This window comes from Eurytemora carolleeae, unplaced genomic scaffold (genome assembly GCF_000591075.1).
Source record: "Eurytemora carolleeae unplaced genomic scaffold, Eaff_2.0 scaffold343, whole genome shotgun sequence".
NCBI lineage: Eukaryota > Metazoa > Arthropoda > Copepoda > Calanoida > Temoridae > Eurytemora > Eurytemora carolleeae.
Genome location: NW_019396238.1, coordinates 5,825 through 22,725, shown reverse-complemented (window position 1 = coordinate 22,725; position 16,901 = coordinate 5,825). Strand labels below are relative to the sequence as shown.

At 32.2% G+C, this 16,901-nt stretch overlaps 3 protein-coding genes across 4 annotated transcripts in view; 1 reads left to right on the top strand and 2 right to left on the bottom strand.

Annotated features, from left to right (window-relative positions):
• The window catches only part of LOC111699056 (potassium voltage-gated channel protein Shab), a gene marked incomplete at its 3' end in the record, with an annotated part of 21,135 nt that extends 8,438 nt beyond the window's left edge, over positions 1-12,697 (top strand). Inside the window, 13 exon segments of the mRNA XM_023469612.1 lie at positions 1,111-1,180; positions 1,465-1,524; positions 1,601-1,707; positions 2,770-2,856; positions 4,165-4,219; positions 4,685-4,792; positions 6,077-6,133; positions 7,033-7,116; positions 7,677-7,765; positions 8,472-8,706; positions 9,157-9,221; positions 9,468-9,537; positions 12,597-12,697. Coding sequence (XP_023325380.1) covers positions 1,111-1,180; positions 1,465-1,524; positions 1,601-1,707; positions 2,770-2,856; positions 4,165-4,219; positions 4,685-4,792; positions 6,077-6,133; positions 7,033-7,116; positions 7,677-7,765; positions 8,472-8,706; positions 9,157-9,221; positions 9,468-9,537; positions 12,597-12,697 — 1,188 coding nt within the window.
• On the bottom strand, positions 9,825-11,992 carry LOC111699057 (purine nucleoside phosphorylase-like). Of its 2 annotated transcripts, none has more exons than XM_023469613.1 (5): positions 11,906-11,992; positions 11,292-11,849; positions 10,937-11,012; positions 10,497-10,569; positions 9,825-10,056 (listed from the first exon to the last, which is right to left on the bottom strand). In XM_023469613.1, exons 1-5 carry the CDS (start codon positions 11,943-11,945, stop codon positions 9,901-9,903), a joined length of 903 nt encoding a protein of 300 aa, XP_023325381.1. In that variant the 5' UTR covers positions 11,946-11,992; the 3' UTR covers positions 9,825-9,900. The 2 variants fall into 2 exon arrangements, with proteins under 2 accessions (XP_023325381.1, XP_023325382.1); XM_023469614.1 differs by having other exon boundaries at positions 9,955-10,056; positions 10,490-10,569.
• A 2,648-nt stretch (positions 12,698-15,345) lies between the features above and the next one.
• Positions 15,346-16,887, bottom strand: LOC111699063 (fringe glycosyltransferase). The gene has a single exon (XM_023469619.1). It carries the CDS (start codon positions 16,808-16,810, stop codon positions 15,932-15,934), a length of 879 nt encoding a protein of 292 aa, XP_023325387.1. The 5' UTR covers positions 16,811-16,887; the 3' UTR covers positions 15,346-15,931.
• Positions 16,888-16,901: the final 14 nt, after the last annotated feature.

Here is a 16,901-nt window from a genome sequence, read left to right as displayed (position 1 = left end):
TTAAGCCGTAAGCGTTCAAAATAGTTCAAAAATGTTCTAATCTGCATATGGTTAAGCCGTAAGCGTTCAAAATAGTTCAAAAATGTCCTAATCTGCGTATGTTTAAGCCGTAAGCGTTCAAAATAGTTCAAAAATGTCCTAATCTGCATATGGTTAAGCCGTAAGCATTCCAAATAGTACAAAAATGTTCTAATCTGCATATGGTTAAGCCGTAAGCGTTCCAAATAGTTCAAAAATGTCCTAATCTGCATATGGTTAGGCCGTAAGAGTTCCAAATAGTTAAAAAATGTCCTAATCTGCATATGGTTAAGTCGTAAGCGTTCCAAATAGTTCAAAAATGTCCTAATCTGCATATGTGATGGTTAAGCCGTAAGCGTTCAAAATAGTTCAAAAATGTCCTAATCTGCATATGGTTAAGTCGTAAGCGTTCAAAATAGTTAGCTTGATTTTAATAATTGCACAGCTTCATTTTAACCCAAGAAAGAAATTGAGTTTTTGCAACGAATTGTAATCCCTTTATATTTAAAACCTGTAATTGTGTAAACCTTTGATATTTCAAAATTAGATTATTTCATCTAGCAGAATTCATAATTTGACAAATCTAAGGTTTACGACGACATTGGATTACACAGATTCAAAAAGTATTTACACACTCCCAGTTTAGTTTGGCTAATCTTGTTTTTGTTCTCAAAATATGTTAGTTCTAATAACGGAAGAAACTGGATCTTGCATCCTAAATCTTTCCAACTCGATGAACCTTTCAAATGTTGACTAATTTATAGTTTAAAATATGAAACCGGTGTCCACCATTGAATGTTAAACAAATATAGGGATTAGAAAATTAAAGAAAAGGAAAATAATCTCCCGAATAAGTATTGATCTTATGCAGATCTAATGATTGAATATGAATCCAATCCCTATTCGATATCACATAGTAAACATACCTCTCAAGGCATAACTTTAATTAAGTGATTTAGCAATAGTCCTCAAATTTAAACGTGCTCACATGAATATTCAGTTCAAGTTAACGATACTCAGCACAATTAGGTTCATTCTTTCGATCATTTTTGTGAATTTTTTTTATTTTTTAAATCTGATTTTATTTTCTAGTTCTCTTGTTCCCGGTGCGGGCAGTATTCCAGATCCATTCATTATTCAGAAATCCAAACTACTCAACAAGGAAAACAATTATTTATTAAATATTCATTCAACATCGACACTCATCAACAATTAGAACGAAAACAGAGTTCGGAACTGTTGTTTAGTCAATCACTTGTACATTGAGAGATTGCGAAATTTAAAAACAGCTGTTTTCGCGGATTTAGCATTAAGCAAGTACTTAAACACTTCATTTAAAAGTTTCCACTGTGGTTATAGCTATCCTCATGCGTATCAGCGCCTTATGAAGCAAAAGTTACAACCTTTGAAAAAAACTTTTCTATTTTGATTTTTTGTTGTATAAAGAGGGTAGCTCTGAATGTGGGAGGCGTGAGACATGAAGTTATGTGGAAGATGTTGGAACAGGTTGGTAAAAAAATATTTTAAATTTTTTTTATTACAAGCTTTTAATTTCAGTGTCGTATTTTCTTTACTTTTTTAGATTCCAAACAGTCGACTGGGTAAACTGTCGAAAGCAAATACACATGCTGAGATAATGACTCTTTGCTCTGACTACTCACTCGTCGACAATGAGTATTTTTTCGACAGGTAATGGATTGGAGAAAGGTTTAAAGGGGCCCTCCATTTAAAGATGACAATGCCCGATTCACAACGGTACCCTTGAAACCTTTATCTGATTAAGTATGTGAAAGATATTGTCGTTTTTCAGATAATTCTAATATGTCTTCCTTAGGTTGAAATGCGCAACTCACGTTTGAGAAACCATGATTGAAAATAATCCGTTTTCAAAATTATAAACATTGATATCTAATTCATACTTTATCAGAAAAAGATAAAGGATTTTTAATGGAGGGTTTATTAGATTTAAACAATTTAAATTATGACACCATTTTTGTAGTAAAGAATTTAAGATTTTTGAGACTTCAAATAGATTTTAACAGTTTTGGCCTGACAATTTTAAGACAACTAAATATTCTTTTTAATATGCATGAAGTTCCATAGTTAAATATATCATAATCCTTCTGCTAAAAAGCTCTATTACTGGTTTAATGGAATACGCATTTAAAGGATTGTAAGTGTAATTTCAAGCGATATTCAAGTGACCCGACCAATTCACAACGGTTCCTCATAACAGCCTTTTCTGTTCAAGCACGAAATAGATATCAATGTTTAAAACATTAAAAACTGATACATTTTAACCGTAGCTTACGCATTTCTAAACTTTACTGCAGAAAACCATATACAAATATTTTAAAACTATATAATAAAACAAGACATTCGTATATATATATTAATATAAAATGGCTATAGTCGGCCAAACGGCTGGACAGAATGTTCTTAAATTTTTTGTGGACACTCATGGGTGGCCGTGGGATGTTTTAGCCTAATAAATTGATTCTTCTAACCCAAAATTTGTTATTTTTTTACTTTTTTCAATTTTTTGTCTTTCAAATTTTTCCATGGGCAATGCAGGTCCCTTCAACTAGTATTAAATAATTTTAAACATGGAAAAACGACAGTATCTCCACATTATAGATCAGATAAAGTTTTCCAAGGTACCAATGTGAATCGGGCGTTGCCAATTTTGCATGAAGGGTCACTTCAAATTACGTTTAAAGTCCCTTTCATTCATTGTTATTGTTTGATTAGACATCCTCGATCCTTCAATTCTATTCTTAACTTCTACAGAACTGGAAAACTTCATGTACAAGATGAAATGTGTGTTCTAGCATTCAGGTCAGTCAACTGTACAGTTAGAACCAGAAACAAAGGAATAGAAAGATGTCATTAGAGCAATCTATATACAATATATATAATATAAATCTATGTACAATGTATATAATATAAATCTTTATACAGGGTTCCCTAGAAAGGATGCGACTTTAAAGACGACCTAAAAGTCAAATAATGCAACGATTCATATGTTAAATTAAGTCTTCTATATATAATCTTTTAATGCATTTTTTAATGATTTGGCAAAGAATGAAAGAAGATTACAGTTGCATGGAGTCATCAACATAGGGAAACAGAGCTGGGAACTTTAGAATGGTGGATATAGAGATTAATGCTTAATCCTCTATTTTTCTTAATCTCGAGACTAACTTAATCTTGTATTTGTATCCTAAAAAGTGTATAAAATTCAACCAATCAGTCACGTATAAGAAGCCGATAAATTTGAAATTTTGCGCGCCATATAAGATTAATATAATTAATATACAGAAACGGGAAGGACTCTCAATTTTAAAAAACCGGTTTTTGATTTTTCTCTACTTTACCCAAAAAAGAGTGGATTAAGCAAGAAATCTAAAGTTACCACATTGATTCTTCGGATTAAGCAGTCGGGATTAATGGTATCCCATTCTAAAGTTCCCATCTCAGATAGTATACATTTCACAGTCTTCTCTGAAGTCACATTCTTGTTGGGTAACCTTGTCTATATTTTGCTTGTCTGTTTGTTTGTTTGTATCCCATAAATATCAAAACGGTTGAACCGATCGGGCCCATATTTCGTGTGGGACTACACATGTCCCCAGCGAAGGTTTATAGGTGATCAAAATTTCAAAAATTTGCTTCCAACAAAATTCATTTTTCATTAAATCTTTAAAATCCTTTTTTTGTTTTGTTTTACACTATTATATAAGTGTATACAAAGAGAACATGTTCACAACTAAAATAGAATATGGGCGCGAAGCGTACTAAAAGCCTAATGCTTAGATAATTGTTGTTACAAAGCAAATAGTTATATTAGATACTAATTAAGAAATGGGTCTGTTTAAATTGCTTTATTGCTGTGTCTCATGTTCATTGACTATTTACTTGAGTCTAAAAGTCGTCTTCCTATTTCAAAGTTTTCTAGTTCTCATTGTACATGTTACAAAATTGTGTTCAACACATAAAAGATGTTTACTTTGAGCAGTTAAACATATGCTCTAGTATGAAACTAGAATCTGACTAATCAAAAACAGCTTTTAAAATGGTAGTAAGATTAAGATTGATATGTGATATCTATAATCTTTCCTATTAATATTTGACATCTACATTTAGGGATGATCTTGAGTACTGGTGGATAGATGAAGCATATCTAGAGTCATGCTGCCAGGTCCGTACAGTGTACAGTGTACTGTACACTGTATAATTCATCCATAAACGAACGTGATATCACGATCGTTTTTCCATTTTTAAAGTTAAAGTTAAAAAAGCAAATTTTAAAATAATACAGGTTTAAAATCTTGGAATTTTTAATAAATAAAAGACTTAACTTAAAACTATAGGGTCAATTTGAATTCGAACTGGACCGACGTGACCCCTTGTGCCTAAGTAACACGTGGCAGGTACCTCCCTGCCCCTAACCGGTCCGGTTTCAACTTTGATGGCGCGGCCAGACCTTTTACAGTACCTATTTTACCTACCCGATTAGCTTAGTTTAGTGTGATCACGGAAAACTCCAATTCATTTCAAGTATCGGACCGTCTTTTAGCACATGTACAGCCTCAAAGTACATATAACAAATCATCCCCTGCTAGTGAGATTAATGTTTATTATTAATAATAATGCTGTATCCTAGGCTAAGTATGACAAGAAGAAGGAGGCAGTCCTCGAAGAGATGGAAATTGAAGCAAGCAAGCTGGAAAAAGATGTCGAAGATGACTTTGGGAACGGAAAATTTGCGGTGGTAAGAGGAATAATAAAGTTCGTCTCCATCCGAGCAGATAAACAATATAAACAAATATAAAATTTAATCTGATCCAAATTTTGAAAAAAAATTAGCTAAGTAAACACCCTTATTTATAAAGTATTCTTAATTGTTATTTCTTCTTATGTTTTATTTTTCTTCTAACTTTTCTTGCTAAAAACGGGAATAGCAAATTGCTGGGTTGAAACCGATTAAGATTAAATAATTTTTACATGCTTTTAACTAAATGCATTTTTGTTTGTTTTCTTATAACATACCATACAGAACCTTTTTTTTTTTGCATCAATCTTAAACAAATGAAATCTCTACTCTAAAATGAAAATTTTTGGTGATTAATTTCAATTTAAGTTAAGAGACATTGATATTTTAGTATCATAAATGTTTATAATCTATTTATAACACTGTTATTTTGGTTCGCAGTGTTACAAAGTTTTTAGACAGAAATTTTCTCTTTATCGAGAAGATTCAAGCCTTTTTAGATTTAATTTTTTCCCGAGCTTTAAAGAGGGACAACATATAATCTAAATTGGCGAGAACCTTCGAGATATAGAGAAAATTTAAGTCCAAAAACTTTATAGCACGTCGACGTGCCAAAATAATAGTGTGAAAGATAATTTTATGAAACGTTTGTGTATTTGTCCTATTTCAATGGCTATTTCTTAATCAAATAAACTTTGAAACAAAGCAGAAGTCAAAATATAAAGTTGATTTTATTTTCATTTCAATTGAAAAAAAATATTTTTGGAATATCCTAATTTTTTCGGAGAAAATCCGGGAACCTATCAAAACATTAAAGCACACGAGCTATAATGTAAAGCTAATATAACTTTATAGCATGATTATTTTATAGCATTAAATTCACGATGAAGTGAGTTAGAATGATAAAGTACACAATAGTTTCATAAATAGTTACTTTATTTTAGTATCAGAAATGTTTATAATTAATTTCTATTTTAGTATCAGAAATGTTTATAATTAATTTCTATTTTAGTATCAGAAATGTTTATAATTAATTTCTATTTTAGTATCAGAAATGTTTATAATTAATTTCTATTTTAGTATCAGAAATGTTTATAATTAATTTCTATTTTAGTATCAGAAATGTTTATAATTAATTTCTATTTTAGTATCAGAAATGTTTATAATTAGTTTATATTTTAGTATCAGAAATGTTTATAATTAGTTTATATTTTAGTATCAGAAATGTCTATAATTAGTTTATATTTTAGTATCAGAAATGTTTATAATTAGTTTATATTTTAGTATCAGAAATGTTTATGGGATCTGATGGAAAAACCAGATACATCTTTAGCTGCTAAGGTTTGTGTACAATGTACAATGTGCAGGATAACCACAAAGGATGAGACGGTTAAAAACCCTTCAAATACAACGATTTTAAGTTTTAAACACATTTTCTGCCTTGAATGTAGTCTTTGAATGATTATTTTATAATAAAGAATAGATAAAATAGTTGTAGAGAATCATGAATATAAGGAAACAGACTGTTTGAATTCCGTACAGTCGTCTCTGAAATCTTTTACTTTGTGGATAACCCTGTACATAGTTACTAAATACTACATATTTATACGGAAAAACGTTTGCAATTTTTCAGAGCTAACTAACATTTGTTTTAGAAAAAACAACTTGTTAAAATCGTTTTGAAGCAAAAACTATTCGAAGCGAGGTTTTAGATTCCTATCTTTTATCAAAATATGTTATGTATTTGTCTTGTTTATTCCAAAACAATCGTTTTCAAAATATTTTTTTTTCCATTCCAAAACGATCATTTCAAAACTATTGATTCGATCTAAAACGATCGTTTTAATTTCAAAACAATCGTTTTAATTTCAAAACGATCGTTTTCATTTTAAACGACCTTTTCCCATTTTTGAAAACGATCGTTATGTTTTTTCTTCAATACAACTCTCATAACTTAGTTTCATCCCTTTCAAAAACGATCGTTTTCAAAACGATCGTTTCGTTTTCATTTTCTTATTCATCGTTAACGAAACGAAACAAAGGTTGTTTAAAAAAGTCAAAACTGTAGATTGGAAAAATTCCCTTAACAAACGAAAAGAATAGTTTCGTTAAAACGAACAGTTACATTAATTAATTTTACCGCTTGAAATAAATTTACAACATGGCCAGTTGCCTATAAAGAATAAGAATAAAATTTGTTTGCCGAATAACTTTATTTTAAAATTAATATTTTTATTTAGGCGGTTTCTTTCATAAGTTTTATATTTGTTGTTGTATCAACTGTAGGCATGATTCTAAACACACTCCCTGCTGTTCAATCAAAGGTACTTTTTCTGTTAACTGTTATCTGTTATCTAACGTTCCATCTGTTGTTGTTGGTCTGTAGTCCATTGTCTTATGTTCTTTCGAATATTTGAATCAAAACAAACAATTTAAAATTGATAGATTTCAATCTAAGTATCAATTAAACCTTTTAATGAAATTTATAAGACTTCTAATATTTAACAGTGTGCTCGCAGAATTAAATAACAGGAATTAAAAGTTTGATTTATTGACATATAATATTTGCAAGTTAAACATTCGACAAAATTGGAACAAGTATGAAAGGTGCATAAAAATACATAAGTTTAAAACTAGCCCAGTTATAAGGAAAATTTTACAAGTATAAAAATATGCATAAGAATGTTAAGTTAAAACTAGCTAAGTTTATAAGGAAAATTTTACAAGTATAAAAAGATGCATAAAAATGTTAAGTTAAAACTAGCCCAGTTTATAAGGAAAATTTTACAAGTATAAAAATATGCATAAGAATGTTAAGTTAAAATCTACTCCTACTCCTACTCCTACTCCTACTCCTACTACTCCTACTCCTGTTTACTACTAGGATTTGAATGGCAAGGCACTGGATAACCCTCTTTTAGCTCTGGTTGAAGCTATCTGTATATTCTGGTTCACTTTGGAGTATTTGCTCAGGTATCTTGTATTTGCATATTTAGGGTATACAGGGGGACCCACAAAGAGTGCGACTTTAGAGACGATATAATACAGTCTGTGTTCCTCTAACAGCTGTAAGTTTATTTATAGTTCTTTGTCAAATCATTAAAAAAGCCATTGCACGACAATATTCAAGACAGAACATGGAAATCATCATGTTTACAGAGTTTTAGGTCGTCTTTACAGTCTCATTTTTGTTTTTTCTTTGTATTATGAAATGTACAAGGGATTATGAAATAATTATTTTGTGACTGTTAAACATGATATATTAAAGTTTATGGTAAATATACTGTGACCTTGTTGCATATTGCAACATTCCCAGCTTCAGTTCTAGTTATTTCACTGTTTTGTGGATAATGTTGTAATTTAAACATAATATTTCATGGTATTTCTTTAATACCAATAATTTTATTCTATGGAAAAAAACCTAAGCAATGTAAACCCAGAATACAGTAATAACCAAAAATTCGTTAAAGATGAAGACGACATTATGTGAGCAATGTGTATTTGATGTTGTTTCAAGGCAAATTGTTGGCTCTTAAAGTCGTCTTCCAATATCAGAGATTTCTGGTTTCAACTTTGTCAAATCAAAATATAATTTTTTAGCGTGATTAATAATCATCAGATTCGATAAAGGGCGGACACTAAAATATATATTTTTTAAACCAAGAATATAATTTCGTAGATTTGCTGGAGCCCCGCAGAAGTTTGAGTTCCTATTGGACGGAATGAATATTGTAGATTTACTCGCTATTCTACCCTTCTATGTATCTCTATTCCTTGCACCCCCTCCTGTCTCCAACCTACCCTACAACACCTTCTCAAGCACCCCCGGGACCCCCGGGAGTGATGCGTATGACGCATTCTCAGGTTCCACGGCGCAGACTGACGCTTTACAAGAAATAACGCCAACAAGTCAGGTAGCAGAAAATTACATTTTCAATTAAAAAAAAATTCTGAGAGAGATTTTTTTAGTTATTCAAAAAAATTGCACCGTAGAGCTTATGATTAGGAAAATCAAAACCTAGATTTTTTTTTCAAAAGTCAGCAGTAATTACTTGCACTGCAATCCGCATTCTATCCTATAGTTAGTTAGTGTACACCTTAATTTTTTAACGGACTTTTTAGAACGTTTGTAGAACGTTTAAAAAAACATTACAGGCAGAAAACGGGTAGTTTTAAAAAAAAAGTTTTATTGGGTAGCACTAAATTTTTTGTTGGTGTATGGGTTTATGTTACTTATAAAAACAAAACTTAAAGGAGTGTCTCAGAAAAATATATTTTAGGTTAACCCTAAAAAGTCATATTTGTAATTGTAAGATCACTTTCATTTTAGCCAACTCTCCCTTTAATGAATAATTGATTTCTAGGTTGCTGAGGAGCAGGGAGGATTTGATGATGTTCTTCAAGTTTTTAGAATGTTTAAACTCACTCGGTAATTCTTCTGATACAACAAAAATAAAAAATAAAAACATATTTTTTTATTTTATTTTAGTCCAGGAATTGAGTCTTTGCAACAAACTCTGATTGTCTAATCCATATATCTTTGCAGCCCAATGTCGTAAACTTATTTCAAATTATAAATTCTGGTAATTCAAATAATCTATGTTTGAAATATCAAAGGTTTACACAATCAGGTTGCAAAGATATAAAGATGATAAACTTAAAATCTGTTTCTTAGAATCTTTAAGCTGGCCCGACATTCTACCGGACTTCAATCAATTGTGTTTACACTTAAAAACAGTTACAAGGTGAGCAAAAAGTAAAAATAGAACAACATCAATGCCCTGAACCTGTTGAATATTTAGAAATTGTGTGCCTATCTTGAATTTTCGTTTAGCTGAGTTCAAAATTTATGAAGGAGAGAGATGTGGTTAAGGCTACTTTAGGCTATTTAAGGCTGATTCAACACTTTACCTCGTTCACCAAAATCACCCAGCAGCTAAAGAAATATTTGAACCAGGCATAGATAGATAAACGTCATTTTGTCATTTTCTAACTTTTTCAAGAGAAACTAGCCTTGTGAACTATTTAAAAATGAAAATATTAATTCATTTATTCTCTTTTAATAGTTGACTTTGCAAAAGTTGGATTAAAAGAGATTAACATTCAATTCATATAGTGCTCATTTTCACAATCATTTTTGTGACAAACTGTTTAAGATCCTCTGCCCTCCTTAGTCCAACCTCTATTACCTCTTCATGGTTAGTATCAATATCAGATCCATACTCAACTATACACTTGTTAGTGATCAAACTACAGGCAAACACCTAGATTCAAGTAGTAGATACAGGGGGATCCAATCAGGACAAGAAGGGACCGTAAATGTATTTTTAAGTGACCCCCCCCCCTTGCAAAGATGACAAAGCCAGATTTATAACGGTTCACTTGAAAACTTCGCTTGATCAATTATGAATTCGATAGTAGATACCAATGATATTTTTCATTTTCCTTTTCTTTGCAAAATTAAATGCGCATTCCTGTAATCAAGAAGCAATGGAGAAACTCACAGAAAAACAACGGTATCCTCCACATTGAATTGGGTACCATTGTAAATTGCCATCTTGCATTAAGAGTCAATTGAAATCATGCTTATAGTAATGACGACCTGTAACTCTTAGATTATAATGATCTAAAGATTCAATTTGGGGTTTAGCATAAAATGTTTGGTAAAAAAAAAAACAAATTTCCATCTGTATCTACTTTGTGCCTTTATTCCACAGTGATGAGCTACAATAGTTTCTGGAAGTGTACTCATACCAACACTGTCCACACCCATCTTCCTAACCAATGAGAATAGAGTTTAGGAGAGGAGTTGTAGACACTTTACTGTCACGTATTAGGACAGTTAAAGAACTTGTATTGAAGGAAAATAATTGTAACGCAATTACTTTTTTTCAACTGGCATTTGATTAAAAACTAGTTCATGTGCTGTCCCCACGGTGATCTAGCCAGGCTGCATTTGTTGCATAACACGGGCTGGGTCAACCGTACACCGGTAGCTGCAGACTGGACTGTACAGTGCTACACACGTACAACACGTACTTTACGTGTTGCACCGGCACGGATCATGCAACTTTTAAACTGTTGTGTCCTAATACATCAAAGTAAAATGTAAACAAACTCTCCTTACTTCTATTCTAATTGCACCTAAGCATCTTAAGTTCTGCTACAGTCTCATAATTAGGTCCTCCCAACATTGCGTAAACACCTTCTCTCATCACTCCTTCATTCACGTAATTTTAAGTGATTTTACATAAAAAAAAAGAAGGGCATGCACAATTCACAAAAGTACACTTTACACCTTTACATGAGTTAAAATGAGAAGTATTTCGTCTTTATTTCTATATCTAATTGGAAAATATTCTTTCCATCTAAATTCGTGTCCTTGGCGCATAAATACGAAGGACACTATTCAAAAAAATGGGCATTTTTAGACAGACAGATTCTTTTCATTACATTGGGATTTTGGCATGCCTCTCTTTATAAATTACAAAGACAGTTCCTTGAAGCCCCAACTCTTGTCCAACCTGTCTTGCTAACTGCCTGTACTCATGACAGTACAAATCATTTGTTGGGAAAAACCTAGGTCCAAATCTCTCATCGTTAGGTCCTCTTAGGGGGTTCTGACAGGAGAAACCTGGAAGGTTAATGTGATCTTTAATGAACATTATATCCCCAACTTGGAAACCTTTGTTTAGTCCTCCTCCTGCGTTTGTGACAATGATCTTCTGAACTCCGAGTAGTTTCATCACTCTGACCGGCATAGCCGTCTTCCAGAGTTCATAGCCTTCATATGCGTGGAATCGACCCTGCATGATAATAACGGGAACCTTCTCAAGATTACCAAGGAGTAACCTACCAACATGCCCGGGCACTGTCGACACAGGAAAGTTTGGAATCTGATTATATGGAAATATATCTGGTTTGTCGACCAGATCTGCTAATCCTCCCAGACCAGATCCACAGATTATTCCAATTTCGGGTCGATATTTTGTTCTTGTTTGGATAAATTCAGCTGATACAGCCACCACATCATATGACATCGGATCCATATTAGATTCTAAAAAATAGATTCTTTTTGTTTTAAATTTATAAAGAAAATTAAGATTATCTTACCAACACAAGCGGAATTAGTATGATTGTTATTGTCTGCCATTTTAGGAAAAAAATAGTATTTGTAATTAAAAACAAAAATTTTATGTTTAGAGGATTTTTGCAATTTATTTCGAAGATTTCTACACATCTCAAAACATGTGAATCATTTATTTTTGTTTTAAATTCTCTGCTGATTTAAACTATTTTTAAAAAATATCTTTTTAAGCTTCATATATTTGAAAATCTTAATTGTTCTAGGCTTTTATAATGTTCATTTTTTTTTTTTATTATTATTGTTTCATAATGTGTTGTGTTATCATAATATTCAGGAATTAGAAATATTAGTCCTATTTATTAGTATTGCTTATCTCCTGTTTCCTATTATTATAATATTCAGGAATTAGAAATGCTGGTCCTGTATATTAGTATATTGCTGATCTCCTGTTTCCTATTTTCATGATATTCAGGAATTAGAAATGTTGGTCTTATATATCAGTATATTGCTGATCTCCTGTTTCCTATTATTAAATATTCAGAAATTAGGACTGTTAGTCTTATTTATCAGTATTGCTGGTCTCCTGTTTCCTATTATTAAATATTCAGGAATTAGGACTGTTAGTCTCCTATTTATTAGTATTGCTGATCCTTTAGGATTGTTAGTCCTGTTTATCAGTATTGCTGATCTCCTGTTTCCTATTATTATAATATTCAGGAGTTAGGATTGTTAGTCCTGTTTATCAGTATTGCTGGTCTCCTGTTTTCAAGCCTCTGCTATTTTGTTGAACGAGAAGAAGTAGAAACTAAATACACGAGGTAGTTTTTGTAATTTTGTATGTTAACTAAAAGCAGTTTTTCTTAATTATATTTTTTGCGTAATTTCAAATGACCTCACATTTAAAGAGGTAAATTCTCGATTTACAACGGTACACTTTACACCTTTTAAAGAGCTTTCCTTGACACTTTAACAAAAACAAAAAGTTTTAATATTTTTTTCTTTTATATATATTTATATATATAAAATACATATATTTTGTTTTGTTTACCAAATAATACGTCGAATATTTTGATAAGTATACCGAACGTTTTGTTAACTATACCGAATGTTTTTTTTAATTATTCCAAATATTTTTTCAGTATACCGAATATTCTGTTCAGTACACTGAATATTTGTTTATAGTATAATACCGAATAATTTTTTTAACATACCGAACGTTTTGCTAAGTATACCGAATATCTGTTAATTATACCGAATATCTGTTAATTAAACCGAATATCTGTTAATTGTACCGAATATCTGTTAATTACCGAATATTTTTTTAATTATTCCAAATATTTTGTTAAGTATACCGAAAATTCTGTTCAGTACTCCGAATATTTAACGAACGTTTTGTTAAATATACCGAAAGTTTTGTTAAATTTGCCGAATATTTTTTTAAGTATACCGAATATTTTTTAATTACACCGCTTGTTTTTCTACTTATGCCGAATATTTTGTGAAGTATACAGAATATTCTGCTGAGTATACAGAACATTTTTTTAAATACACCGAATATTTTGTTAACCCTATTCCTGCTGGGTGATCTCCAAGCCTCTGGATTTGTGAATGAGGAATGAGTATTTAATATGACGTGGCGACTGGCGCTACCCCTATACGTTAAAATAGATGTAATAAATGTAGTAGTAAAACCCACTTTTGTAAACCTGAACATACCTATATATAGTATAGTATATGATTCATAACTTTTACCCTTACTGCCTTCGTATAATTTCTGATCCGTCCTTATCCTTACCATTAATTACAATATAATTTAATTACGTTCCTTAATTTAACCTGTACCATAAAACCAAAATATACATTAGTTAGAATCAGAACTCAAGATTACAGTATTAGAGTAATTGTTTCTCATGTAGCAAGCGAGTTGGACTTGAGTAGTTTCTGGATTGAATACAGACTGAGTATTATTGATCGAGCGAGTTGTATCTGTAGGATACACATTGAGTATACAGCTGGTCATACCTGGATTGGCACAGACTTAAGAGAATTTATCGGAGTGAGGCATTTACTACAGAGATATTATTGAAGTCATGTACAGCGAAACCCTTCCAAACGAATACATCGAAAGAATTCATCAAATGTCGTATTATTCACTTTCTGATAATGGAATGTTGCAGATATTTAGTTTTTTAATTAAATGATTATATGAAACCCTTTAAAACTGTTTCCGCATATTCATGCATGGCTATCTATTTATTTTCGCAAATACTGAAATTTACGAAATTTAGTATAAAACTCATTGAAAAATTGTCAAGACGACATTTGACAAATTCTTCCGATGTATGCGTTATTAAAGGTTTCACTGTATAAAAAAATTAGAAAAAATATTTAATATTTTAATAGTTATGCAAAGTGTTTTCCAATATGTTTCCAATATTAAAAAACTGTTATTTATTACTTCTATAATATCTGTTTATAATATCTAACGTTTAGGGGTAGCCCCAGGTCATTGTAAATGGTCATCTGGGAATACAGAGGCTTGGAGACCATTTTTCGGGGCTCATGGCGGCCCTGCATCCCCTCCCTTTGCTTATAAGACACAGATTCAGCGCATTAGAAAATTAGATGTTTAGAAAATGAAGATTTTAAAAGATTTAAAAAGTTTACAAATCTTTTTAAATACAAAACAAAATATGTCGCCCTTAATGTGTTTTTAAGGGTTGTTATTAGGTAATTGAAATCAAAATAAAACCATGAAGCGACCTAAACACACTCCATGCTGGACAGAAGGAGAAGGTCAACTTTATGTGATATTACTGGTAATACTGGTAATTGCAACCTCGTAGCTCATCTAGTTTTCATTTTACGCGGAAGCAAAAGGAATGCTAAATTATTAGTTAACATACATGAAAATCAAAACGTTTTAGTTCTTATCAATTCAATATCTCTTCAATAAGTGGAATTCTTTTTTCTATAACAGATTATTTGCCTGTCTGTTTATGACAATAAATTTTTAAACGGCTGAACTGATCGGATGGTTAAAAGTGGACAAATTTACATGGAAAAAATGTCGATTTTTACGATTTTTATCAACCTATCGATGTCTGCAGAAAAATCCGAAAAATATTGAGTTATGAAATTTCGGAAAAAAACAATCAAAAGCTTAAATTATGAATTTAAAATCTCTTCAACTAGTAACTCAAACTGATCTTTTAGGTTTAAAAAACGTAGAGTCTGCTGTACTATATCGCACCTTCTCCCAAAAGCTTAGATTGCGCCTCAAAATTTCATGAACTCTACTGTGTTTATATTTGCTCATCTCTCTCTCTCCCCATCTATATATGTAGTCTTCATAATTTTATCCAAATACAAGATATAAGCTCTAATTCTCACACTCTTAAACTAATCTCCCACCCTCTCTCCTCCTCACTACCCTCCCCTCCTCTTAGTTAAGATAAGATTCAAACATGAAAATTGATAATTTATTAATAGATATTTAAGCATGAATCATTTAATTACAAATCACAGCCGAGTATAATTAATTCATTGATTAATTACAGATGGTTTATAACAGGTTGAATATTTCTCAGAATGTATTTAGATAGTTCAACGAAATATGGATGGAGGGGGGGATCATCAGTGTGAATATTTCTTGTAAGCAACTATTAATCACTCTCATCTTCACGACTTCATTTGACAGCAATGTTCTAACTTCGATCACTGGAATTACGGTGTAGAATATAGTTTACAGTGTACTGCATCATATAGGATAGAGTTAACGATGTACTGCATGATCTAGGATAGAGTTAACAGTGTACTGCATGATCTAGGGTATAGTTTACAGTGTACTGCATGATCTAAGATACAGTTTACTGTGTACTGCATGATCTAGGATAGAGTTAACGATGTACTGCATGATCTAGGATAGAGTTTACAGTGTACTGCATGATCTAGGGTATAGTTTACAGTGTACTGCATGATCCAGGATAGAGTTTACGGTGTACTGCATGATCTAGGATACAGTTTACAGTGTACTGCATTATCTGAAGAGTTTACAGTGTACTGCATGATCCAGGATAGAGTTTACAGTGTACTGCATAAAACATTGTTTCATCATTTAGAATATTTTCTTTGATATCGTTCCCTCCGTCCAACTCTACCAGGTTCATCTCTCCTGAGTCCTCGTACTGGGAGTAGCTCAGGGTAATCTCCGTCTCCGGATGAGAAACTAATCTCAGGGGCTCCAGGTGGGAATGAAACTGTGGAACCTGCTCCAAAGGAACCTGGAGCAAAACTTCGGAAATGTAGCCCACTGTTACATCATCTGGGAGACGAATTTCGTCGGCCAACTTTTGAAACTGGCCGTTGTCAATCCAGGGACGCATTTTCTCAGCCATGGATCTAGAGAGACAGAATCCGGCTCCGCCTGTGGCAAACCAGAATCTAACCTTTCTCTGAGTTGGGAGAACAAGCCTGTCCAATATCTCTAAGGGTTGAGGGATTGAAACCTTTCCCAGATACCAATCCTTCTCCGGAGTATATTTAGCTAGAATTTTAACTAAACTTCTTGCATTGAGATAATTATCATCATCAACGTGACAAAACCAACTTTTTTCCGACTTCAGGAACTCAGTGAGCTCTGCCTCCATCTTGCAGCTCAGTGCTGTCCTGCTGTGGTCAGCAGGACAACCTGTATTGATGAGATGTCCTCCAGTCCTCAGGTTCAGCTCAGGGTCCTCGGAATCAGTGAAGAACCAGGTTTGCTCCGGAGCAGTTTGAAACCATGTCTCCAGGATCGGAGTAAGTCGGGTTTTATGAAATTTTCCCGAAGTTTTCACTGATATAAAAACATCCTCTAGTCTCAGGGATACAGGATATGCACTGGACAGTTGGGCGATGAATAGAACAGATAAAACTAATGATATTTCCATGATTTGTTATTATAGAACTTCAAGAGAGAACTTGGTCACATCCTTTCTGTTCGAAGGTTTTGGTAAAACTGAGAGAGACTGAGAAAGGTCG

What these genes read in the sequence shown, in the direction of transcription:
- LOC111699057 (XM_023469613.1), bottom strand. Translation starts at nt 11,945, where the DNA reads ATGGCAGACAATAACAATCATACTAATTCCGCTTGTGTTG. An exon ending in ACAAGAGTTGGGGCTTCAAG is followed by an intron (nt 11,013 to 11,291) that starts GAACTGTCTTTG and finishes ACGTGAATGAAG; the next exon opens with GAGTGATGAGAGAAGGTGTT. An exon ending in GCAGAACTTAAGATGCTTAG is followed by an intron (nt 10,570 to 10,936) that starts GTGCAATTAGAA and finishes CTCATTGGTTAG; the next exon opens with GAAGATGGGTGTGGACAGTG.
- LOC111699063 (XM_023469619.1), bottom strand. Translation starts at nt 16,810, where the DNA reads ATGGAAATATCATTAGTTTTATCTGTTCTATTCATCGCCCAACTGTCC.